We start from the raw sequence: 10,888 nt of genomic DNA, 5'->3' as shown, positions 1-10,888 counted from the left end.
CGTTCACTGCAAAGTCTGGAAAAGTATGGAATTTCAAACTGGAAATTGCATTTCATGCTTTACAGAAAAGGGGGATTTTATTGGTGTCATTTAGAGGCCTTCACGTCTGCCCCTTTGTTGTTAATGAGCTGTCATTTCGTTGCCATGGAAACTGACAGCTCGGTGGTAATGTCAATCAGCTGAAGGCTCACGCTGAGAGCTACCCGTGTTATCGTTTTCTTATCTGTCTTTTACACGAACTAAACAAACAAAGACATATAATTCAAACCACAAATAAACCCCCAAAACACTTCATTTCCCAGCATGCCTGTCCGTCGCGCGTGCGTGTGACGTCACCACAAGTATATAAACGACTGCGGGGAAGGATTTCTTCCTCCATTGTTACACTGTAACAAACGGGGCCGGGGCCGGGGCGCACCGCGGAGAAAAAAAAAGCGTCTTCTCGTTAGAAATCCGGCTACAAATTTACACCAAACGACACAAGCCAACCAGCCCGCGGTTTTTTTTTCTTTGTTTTCTTTTCTTTTTTTGTTTTTCTTTAAAAAAGCGAGAAGAACGCGAAGCGAGCCCAGCCGACCGAACCCGCCCCGGTGAGAGAAAGAGCGAGAGAGAGAGGAAAAAAAAAACAGGACAAACGAACAAATGTCAGCGGATTCCTCCATTACAATCCTCTCTAGCCTTACATTTTAGACAGATAACGCATTCGGCTGTGCACATTTAGTCCCGCTGCTCCGAAACATGTCGGGAAATACACCTCAGGCAGCCATATGACGCCCCTCTTCTTTCTTTCTGCCGTCTGCCCTTTAAATAGAGAGGTATGCGCCGTTTAAATGAAAGCCGCCGCTCTGTCAGGCAGCTCTGAGTGTCTCCGCCGTGCAGAACAATGAGACCTAAAGTAGCCTCATAAAGCACAGACAGAAACAAGACAATCATAGAGGATCCAGCCTGGGTCACGGTTTGCTCCGCGGCTGCAGCCCGAACACCACTCGGCTCAGGGTTACGTCGGTTCTGATCCACACACACACACACACCATAGAATAAAACGCGTCTCAACGAGGTGTGCGCGGAAAGATTAATGTGCTGGTGCTCGTGTCAGAAGGAGAAACGACCTCCGAGCCGGCTGGATTAAAGGGTCTCCGTCTCTGCCCCAGGTAAGGAGCGCGTCTTTCACCGGGAGCTTTGCCTTTGTGTGTCTGAGGAGGGCAGGCTGAATGGAGACAGGGTGATAACACACAAGTCTGATCATCATGTGTTCACTTAAACTATCCCCATCAGAGCCGCAGCTCCTAAATAACTCCCCGATAGCTGCAGACGTGCTGTAGGCCTGTCGAGAAAAGTCATTTAATCCACCTCTGCTGGGGCTGTTCCTTTCATAATGGAGTTATATCCGGTTCCTCGTTAACATCTGCACAGAAAGCTTTAGGACCAGGTGCACCGAAGAGGTGAGACCCTCCATTTTAAAGCCTTTAAAAAAATAACTGCACTGCATCATCAGCTTTAACCAGGAATAAAATGACACATCAATATTCTCAGTATTCTCTTGTGACTGCTGCTCTTTCATTGTTCGCAGCCTGCAGAGCAGCTTCACTCAGTCATCTCTTTTTTTATTTTTATTATTAGATTTTAAGGACGAGCCTATTTAAAACCTATTTCATGTTGCTCTTATTTGATATTTCCTATGAGCCTCATGAATAAATGCTCATGCAGCTGTGCTTCCTGTAGGACAGTTAAACTGACCTCATACCTTATATGGTTATTTGTACATAAATGGATGTTTTATTTTTTATATATATGAGTGATGTGTCTGTGTGATCTAACCAGAATCAGGTGAGTTAATGCCACAGAGATCACTTACTTCAAGGCTGTTTGCATAAACCATGCTTGCTCAGTTGCCATGGTTACACTTTTAGACTTCATCATTTCAAAATTGCATCTCATGTGAGATGTTCAGGCTGGATGGAGGGAGGGGGGGGGGGGCAGACAGAGAAAATGATGGAGGTGGAATACAGATGAAAGGAGGCAGGACTGCACAGATGTCACCTTTTTTGTTTCTATGGTGATGTGTGGGGGACCGACCTCAACGCGTAACGCTTTGATACGAATGACCTGGCTGTCACAAAAATAACAAGAACATTTCGTCTCAAAAGTGGTGAAGAAATGGCACACACGACTTGTTTGTTCTTTTTGTTTTTTGTTGTTGTTTTTCTCTCATTGAAGCAGAGAGCGTGTAGTTTTTTTGTGGCCGACCTGTGCCGCTGTGTGTCCTCAGGCTTCAGGTTTCCATGGAGGCAGGTTCGTCCCTAAGCCTCAAACGAAGATATGAAGAGGTGGACAGCGGCTCTCTGTTCTCCACGCCTAAGGACTCCGACGATGACATCTCCAGCAGCGACAGCGCTGACAGCTGCGACAGCCTCAACCCTCCGTCCAGCACCGCATTTACGCGTAAGTACGAGCAGAGGAGGGCTGACTGAACGCGGCACGCCGAATCAGAGCCGAGCAGATAAGCATCACATTATCTAATTACACTTGTGTAACCTCCGCGTCCCCGGATCCACCCCCCCACCCCCATCAGCCACCTCCATCCTCAGGCAGCACAAGCCGGCGCTGGGGGGGAAGCGGGTGCGTTTCGACGTGGTGACGGTGTATTACTTCCCCCGGAGGCAGGGCTTCACCAGCGTGCCCAGTCAGGGGGGCAGCTCCCTGGGCATGGCCCGCCACCACTCCTCCATCAGGCACTACACGCTGGGCGAGTTCGCGCGCGAGCAGGAGAGCAGCCACCGGCACACGCTACACCAGCACCTGCGCCAGGAGAAGCTCAACGCCCGCAGGATGAAGGTCAGTCTGGTCCGAGGGGGTCACACGGTTAGATCATCCTCGCCGCTGGCCGAGAATGAACATTTTAGTATTTCAAATAACATATCAAGAATAGAGTAAATCCATAAGATTAGTGCTTCATTGTTTTTGTTCTTACTAATTAAGAACTGCCAGTCTGATGTGTTTGGGAGCCCCCATAGAGGCCCAACAAACACACAACTGGATTACCTCACCTAAAATATAAGAAGCTATGTCTGCGTCAGGTTAACAATTGATGCTTCATGTTACAATCTAACAAGTATGCTACTCTTATTAAACACAATGTAATAAGGTTTATTCTGATTTAAATGTACAGTGAGTTGGAAAAAGAAAAGGTTGGACTGTAAGGATGAAATCTTGAAGTTCATCATAAGCTCTGTAAGTTACAAAGAAGCGGACACATGACACGTTTCCACTTACCCCTGACCTGAAGTTTCAAGGGTTTCTCTACCTCTCTCTTTCTCTCTCTCTCTTTTGAGGGCTTCAGGAAGGTTTAGGAGGACCGCAGATCTCACGTTTCGCTTGATTCGCATCAAAAATATTCCGATGTATTCCAGCAGGAAGCCAACATCTGTGTTTTAAAGAGTTTGGTTTTTTGTTCTTCATTTGAAAACTGGTGCACCTGTTTTTGCACCACTTGAATCACTCGCAGTGTGTCGTTTTGCCCTGCCCTTCATCTGTGAGTTTTACATATTTCTGCTTGCATTTCGTGTCAAAAACGATTGAGCGAGTACAGCTTTTCCTTTCTTTTGTTGTTGCCATTCCTGCTCACAACGCTTTGCCTTTAGGAATACAAAATAATGAACGTATTTTAGAAACGATGTTGTCTTTCCCCAAACACACGTTAAGGTTTGGAAGAGCACTAGGTTCTTGTTGTCACATTTTTCAGTTTCCAAATTCTCCACATCTTCTACAGTGAGGACAGATCGGTAGTGTAGGCTGGACGTGTGTCCTCTTCTTCCTCAGCTATGACTCTGAACCATCTACATGCATCTTCATGTATGTAGCTCTAAAATCTTGGTACCTTTCTGTAATAATGCTGCCATCAAAGAGGTGCAAATGAGCTTAATCCAACTCCACACCATCTCAGAGCCTGGCTTTCTGTCTGAATGATGCAGGCTCGTGGTTTTCTTTTTCTTATGGGATAATAATTTATCTGATCACAATACATCTCTTGCTATCTTAGCAGTCAGAGGTGTCCATTTTATGGTAAATGGCCTGCACTTGTATAGCGCTTTATCTAGTCCAAGGACCCCAAAGCGCTTCACACTACAATCATTCACCCATCCACACACTGATGGCGGTGAGCTACATTGTAGCCACAGCTGGCCTGGGGCGGGCTGACAGAAGTGAGGCTGCCATCACATCGACACCACCGAGCCCTCTGACCACCACCAGTAGGCAGGGCGGGTGAAGTGTCTCGCCCAGGTACACAACGGCTGAGACTCACAGAGCGGGGGCTCTAACCGGCAACAGGACAAACCCCTACCTCCTGAGCCACCGCCGCCACTGCTGCCCCATTTTATACTTGCATCCCCTGCTCTCTCATTCACTCAAGCTTCTCCAGATTCTCTAAATGATTTGATGACATTATGCACAGTCGAACAAGAAATGTGTCAAATATGTCCAGTCTGTCTCTTTTGTTATAGTTTTTTTTTTTCCTGCCGAAAAACTCTGTAGTATCAATCACACTGCATCTTTTTTTTTAATGTTGTGTATCTCCTTGAGATTCTCTGTCGAGCTGTACCTCTGCTCCGTTTTTTACCTTTTGTTACGGTGAGTAAACAGGAGCTCACCTGTGTTACCTGCTGATGCTGCGTGTGACGTCATCAGCTCCGTTGTTGCCAGGCTACAGACGCGACACCCCAGTGTGCTCGCGGTAATCTCTGCAGACCTCCGTCACGCCGCTCCCCCGTCGTGCCTCCAACTTTAATTCACTCGTATCTAAAACTGACACGTTTAATTTCAGTTTGGAGAGTAGTAGGGAATTATTCAGCTCATTTAGAGGTTGGAGATAACTTCTCTTCTCTTTTTATTGTTTTAACACATCAGCGTTGACAACATTTTCTTTAGAATCTGTTGCGAGTGCAAACGTTAGAAAAACAAGTAGTTTGGGTTCATTGTGTCTACAATACCTTCAGCGTTCAGGTATATAGAAAAACCTTTGTGTGTTTTGTAGTTTGCATTTTTCTTGCAATCCCATTTTTTCCCTAATTGGTCAGTTTTGCTTCCTAAACTAACAGCTTTTAGTTTGATAGCAACTTGTATTCTGTTGTTGTCATTTTTTATTAAGTAAAGTGGGTTTTTACGTGTATCAAAGTAATTTTTTTTGTATAGCTAACAAGAACAATTTCTTATCTAAATAAATTGAGAGCCAAATGCAAAATGAAGCTGTTTGTGGGCTCAGATGACCTCCCCGCTCACCCTGCCATCCTTCAGGTCTCGGCGTTCAACCAGCTCGGCTCACAGTTCCCGTATTCTCATCCTCAGCTGACGAGGAACGGCACGGTGGACTGCGCCCAGGCAGACCTCCTCACTCTGGACGACGTGTCGGACGAGGACCTGGACGTGGACGCTGTGGAGGTGGACGACTGCTTCTTCCTCCAGCCGCTGCCCACGAAGCGCCGCCGGGCCCTGCTGCGGGCCTCCGGCATTGCCCGCATCGACGCGCGCGAGAAGGCTGAGCTCCGAGCCATCCGCCTCTCCCGGGAGGAGTGCGGCTGCGACTGTCGTCTGTACTGTGACCCCCGCCACTGTGGCTGCAGCCAGGCTGGAATCAAGTGCCAGGTGAGACTTGTCCACTGGGCGCAGGAGCTGCACGCACACTAGTCTTATTGAAGACAGTTTTTTAGAGACTGGAGTGGAGCAGATATCGCTCAGCTTCATTGGTCTGCTTTCATGTCTCTAACACACACATTCCTGCTGTTACAGCTCAAAAGACATGTCTGATTTGAGTATTATTTTAAAAACATCCCAAACAACAGCTCAGGTTTGAAAGTAAGACATATACTAATAAAATTAAATGTGAGAGCACGGTGAGAAGAAGAGAATAGATGGTGATCTGTATTAGTCAGCACAATTACATTTCTGCGGCACTTGAATTTTACCGTGATAGCACTCAGCCTGCCTGAAAGCCCGATTCTTCCTGCTGCTGTTTGAATCTGACCACTTATCCGTGTAGTGAACTTCGACTGCGCTGAAATCTGTCTCTATTGGACATTTTGTACATGTGCAAAGCTGTTGTGTCAAATTTTGGTAATGACATTAGATATATGTGAAATTATATGATTAGGTAAATTATTATAAATTATATTATATGAAATTAGGTATATGTATCTTTAGCTCTGGGAAAGAATATTTTTTAGCCCAACATAGCTGTGCCCCAGTGAATGAAGCCATTTTTCTAAGAAGTACTTTTTTAATATAAATATAAAGAAAAACAATCTGTATCATTGATTTCTTTTATTCTAATGTTTCACATATGAGAACAAAGTAAAATTCAGTAACCTGCGATGGAAAGAAACAAATGTTTGAAATAAATTAGCAATAAATAAATGAATATTGAGCAAATGATTCTTTCGTTGGTTCACATAAGGCTGTATGTGTGTGAGTGCACCCAAAGAGGGGGCACAGCTTTTCTGTCAGTGCAAGTACATGTAATTATAACAGTAACGTGTTAATAACAGTCATTGTTTTAAGGCTTGCTGACATGTACTCTGCCTGAGCGGCTTCGCCACCTGATGAAGTTAGTATTTTTTATAAAAACTGGACCTAATCATTTGTTTTTTTTTAATATTAGAAGCTTGACTTTTTGCACAGTAACCAAATCTCATGCTTGTACCTTTTTGCTTAATCTCCTCATGTGTTGTATGTGTCATGCCATCTTTTCTTTAATATTGGAGAAACACATGAAAGTCAGCTCTGCTTCCCCCTGCTTTGCTCTCCAGGTGGACCGGATGTCCTTCCCGTGTGGCTGCTCGAGGGACGGCTGCGGCAACGTCGCAGGCCGCATCGAGTTCAACCCCCTGCGTGTCAGAACTCACTACCTGCACACCATAATGAAGCTGGACGTGGAGAAAAGGAGGCTGCAGATCCAGGGACCCGGCGAGCACTTTGCCGAGTCTGACCTCTCTTCCCCCTCCTCCACCTGCCCCACTTCCCCCACCCTCTCCTCGGGCATCGGCCTGGACTCCGAGCTGGAGGAGAGCGAGCTGCAGTCGGTCGAGGAGGTTCAGGACCTCATGGCAGAGCAGGACATTCTGGAGCGAGAGAACGAGGTGGCCGTGCTGCACCTGCAGAGCGCAGAGGAGCAGGAGAGGCGGGAAAGGGAGGAGGCAGAGGGGGAGGCGGTGCAGCGGGAGCTGAGCGCCGGCGGGATCACAGAGCAGCCTCTCTGCCTCCTGCCCAGTGCTTTGGGAGGGATGCTGCCCGAGCAGGAAGAGGTCCCGGGCGTGGATCAGATCCTCCTGCAGGGGCCTTTCCCTACAGGGGCCACAGTACTGTGCATCTCCGACAACCAGGAGGAGAGCCCCTCTGAGCTCCTCAAAGACTCCACCTCTCTGCTCTACTATCAGCTCAGCCCTATAGAGCCCGGAGCCTTCGACACGCTGCCGGGGGCAGAGGGACGCGAACAGGACGAGCACTCGCAGGTCGCAGGAGGAACTGAGTTTGGGGAGAAGAAACAAGAAGCCGAGGAGCATCTGAAGGATGATGGGCACGAAAACAGCGCCGGCAGACAGAGCGTGGGCGAACGTCTGACCAGCACGATTGTCCACTCAGAGAAGTGTGTCGCTGTGGAGGAGGAGAGACCCCCCACCCCTCAGCAAAACGTCCCCACAGAGCAGAGCCAAGAGACGTCCTGCTCAGAGAAACAAGTAGATCCACTGCCTCCTGAAGCTTAGCGTTAGATTCTCTGCAGATGTTTTGCACAATAGCTTCATCTAAGATGAATAAATGTCATATTCCATGTTTATTACTGCTATCATCAAGAATGACTGCAGGCTGTAATCTCCTATAGTGACTCTCACTGTGTGCAGAACGAGCTCGCGTTACAATACACAGAGAGAGAGAGGAGGGATGCTAAAAGCTCCTACAGATCCCTCCGCAGAAAGTAATATGAATGGTGTTATTAAAAGGCAACACGGTGGGTAATTTAGTCGGGGGGTGATGAATGCGGCGTTAATGGAGAAAACATAATAACACTTGTTTGTAGGAGTCGATTAGGATTAGCTTGGTTTTATTTCCACCACAGCAAACACAAACACAGTGTGCGAACGCTGACCTAAGCCTTTTGTTTCATTGATGTATGAGGCTATCAGCTCCGAGCACGAACTGCTTAAACAAGCCGCGCTGCCGCCACACCAAACGAAGGCCTCTGATAGCATCCTCTGCTAAACACAGACTGAATAATCCTGGAAATACTTGTTTTTAATGTACTGTATATGCATTCGCAACGTGCAAGAGAGCTGCTTGTTTCGTTTTACTTTGTTTTTCGAAACCCCCGTGCCGCACATCGTGAGGTGAAGGCCGCGAGCGTTGTGGCAAGGAAGACCCACACAGCGGCGGGTCAGCACGTAGCCTTAGCTGTTGCTCCAAGTCACCACGAACAGTTTATCCAAAAAACACAAAAAGGCTCCCAGTGCCGATGACGTTCTTTCTTTTATCAGTGCGTCCTTTGTGGGTTAGATGTTGTTGGTTTTAAAGCTAGAACACTTGCAGTCTGTTTTTTTTTATTGAAAAGAAATACTACTTCTTTCATCCTGCTACACTAGAAAGTAGTCAGTCACGTCGGGATGAGCTGCCAGAATAGAGCTTCCTCGTCTTTTTTTTTTTGTTTTAAGAAAACCGAATCGTCGTGTAAAGAAGAGCCGATTCAGAATCGAGCCGAATTACATACGAGGAAAAAAACGAAAAAACATTAAACGGATCAAAAAGACGTACTTACTACACCATGTGATGTTCACTAATAATGAATCGGATTTTTACCAACCTGATTTTGGGTATCTGTGTATACACTTGTGTCTATGTCCGAGAGAAAGGTGTGTTTGAGTCTGTGACCATGCATGTGTGTGTGTGTGTGTGTGTGTGTGTGTGCTTTATTAGGTTGTATTAGCAAAGACACACACTTTACACCTGAAAGGTGCTCATGTTACAAATGTTACAGTTAAAACGTTTATTTACAAGAAATCAGGAGGAATAATTTCCTGAACAGACATTTTTAAAAGAAACAATCCTGCGGAGCCTCTTTGTCGGGATTCTACACGCGCCGATAGAACCAGCTGGTTTGTGGTCAAGTCTGTAAATGCAGTCATAGAACATTTTCTGGTCTTTAAATGTGTGTTTTCCTAAGCTGTGTCTGACGAATACTGATCTGCGTAAGTGAGCCGACACTTCTTACACAAAATCAGTCCTTTGTTTTGTTGCCTCGAATTCCCGCCGTTGCTTTTAGTAACGGCTCGCCTAACACGGGATGTGCTGCTGTGTATAAGTTGTCAGACGTATTTGTTTCGCCCCCCTCCCCCTTCCGTTTTAAATCGTCTGAATATAATCCAGTTGGAGAGCTACAACAAAGCAGTGGTTTCAGACCTAATTAAACGATGCTGTCATCCATCAGGCTGTAACAAAGCGGCCTCCTGTAGTTATTGTGAGGCTGCAGATTTATTGTGGCTCTTTTGTGTTTGCGTGACTTGCCTTGTGATATGACACCACCTCTGAAGTGACGGTAATTACAAGCTGCGTGTCGTTGAGCTTTTTGTCCTCGGCTTTTTCTACTAGTAGATTTTAGGTCTGGGACCACTGCTCCGAAACGAACTCTAGTACTCTTTTGTGATTGTGCGTTTTCTCCGTGTGAAAGGGGCGTGTGATCGTCGAGAAGACTGATAAGTTTCATCTTAAAAAAAAAAAATAAAAAAATGAAATAAGCTGTGAGAACTGCTCTCATGCTAACTGTTGCCTAAAATGGACAAAAAAAGGGTTTTATACAAAAATAAAAACAATAAAATATCCATTGCAAAAAAAAAGAAAAAGCAACTGTTTGTTTTATGTGATTGTTTTTAACTATAATGATTTATTTAAGGGTTACAAGTTGAGCCTGTGGTTCACCTCTGTTAGTTAGATCAGGGATTCCTAATCCTGGTCCTGGAGGGCCACTTTCCTGCAGGTTTTAGAGGTTTCCCTGCTCTTCTCTTCTCCAGAAGCCTGTTAATCATTCATTCATTCAAATCAGGTGTGTCAAAGCAGAGAAACGCCTAAAACCTGCAGGTTGAGGTTCCTCGAGCACCAGGGCTGGGAGTCACTGAGTTAGATCACCGGTGCTGTCATGCTGTCGTGGTCAAACGTCCAGGAACTGATACCTATAAGATGACCTGAGCAGCCCTTTAATTTGGTTTATTTGACCTCAAAGGAGTCAGATATAATTGTAAACTTCCAAAATGGCTTGAAACAAAAGCCTTCAGTGCTTTCTGGAGTTTATTTTTGATCACCTGCTAACAAAGGTGAAAGGGTGATGAGGACTTTGCCTTTGTCTGTGTGTGTTTGTGTGTTTTCATTTGTCTGTAGCATTAGGGGGAAAAAACAACTCATAAACCACTGAACTCTCTGAAAGCATTATTGTTTGCATATCTGAAACTGGTTATTTTTTAGAGTCAGCCCAGTTCAAGATGGCCACCGCAGCTAATCGACCTTAGAAAACAAACGTAACCCAGTCAGTTTTACAGATATTGTCATTTACAAGTTTAGATCAAAAAGCTACAAGATGATCTGACAGGAAATGTGTTGAGCGATATGCCTAGGCCTTTAATCATTTATTTAGTTATTTTCAGACATTGGTTGCTCCTTCACTTGTTTTCAGTCCGGACCAAAAGGTTACTTTTGTTTGTTAGGCCACAAGTCTTTGTGAGTAGAAGGAAAATTCTAGGGATACATTATGACCGGTGAAAAAAATTAACTGTACACCTAAAAGGGGATTCCCAAAGGGCTATCAGCTGAAAACATTTACATTTCATCATAATATCCAGCATATGATTAAAATAAATAA

At 45.5% G+C, this 10,888-nt stretch overlaps 1 protein-coding gene across 2 annotated transcripts; it reads left to right on the top strand.

Moving 5' to 3' along the window:
* The first annotated feature begins 369 nt into the window (after positions 1 to 369).
* csrnp2 (cysteine-serine-rich nuclear protein 2) lies at positions 370 to 9,783 on the top strand. 2 transcript variants are annotated; one of them, XM_017419270.2, is made up of 5 exons: positions 370 to 1,151; positions 2,270 to 2,442; positions 2,573 to 2,835; positions 5,344 to 5,640; positions 6,801 to 9,783. In XM_017419270.2, the coding sequence occupies exons 2-5, from the start codon at positions 2,283 to 2,285 to the stop codon at positions 7,752 to 7,754; spliced, it is 1,674 nt and encodes a 557-aa protein (XP_017274759.1). In that variant the 5' UTR covers positions 370 to 1,151; positions 2,270 to 2,282; the 3' UTR covers positions 7,755 to 9,783. The 2 variants fall into 2 exon arrangements, with proteins under 2 accessions (XP_017274759.1, XP_037833019.1); XM_037977091.1 differs by having other exon boundaries at positions 5,293 to 5,640.
* The last annotated feature ends 1,105 nt before the right edge of the window (positions 9,784 to 10,888 follow it).

Source organism: Kryptolebias marmoratus, linkage group LG8 (assembly GCF_001649575.2).
Source record: "Kryptolebias marmoratus isolate JLee-2015 linkage group LG8, ASM164957v2, whole genome shotgun sequence".
Classification (NCBI taxonomy): domain Eukaryota; kingdom Metazoa; phylum Chordata; class Actinopteri; order Cyprinodontiformes; family Rivulidae; genus Kryptolebias; species Kryptolebias marmoratus.
Note: the sequence above shows the minus strand (reverse complement) of the source record. Positions and strands in the feature narration are given on the sequence as shown.

Bases quoted from the DNA above. Each gene is read 5' to 3' on its own strand.
- csrnp2 (XM_037977091.1), top strand. From the start codon at position 2,283: ATGGAGGCAGGTTCGTCCCTAAGCCTCAAACGAAGATATGAAGAGGTG. The intron at 2,443-2,572 runs GTAAGTACGAGC...CACCCCCATCAG, and splicing joins GTCCAGCACCGCATTTACGC to CCACCTCCATCCTCAGGCAG. The intron at 2,836-5,292 runs GTCAGTCTGGTC...GCCATCCTTCAG, and splicing joins TCAACGCCCGCAGGATGAAG to GTCTCGGCGTTCAACCAGCT.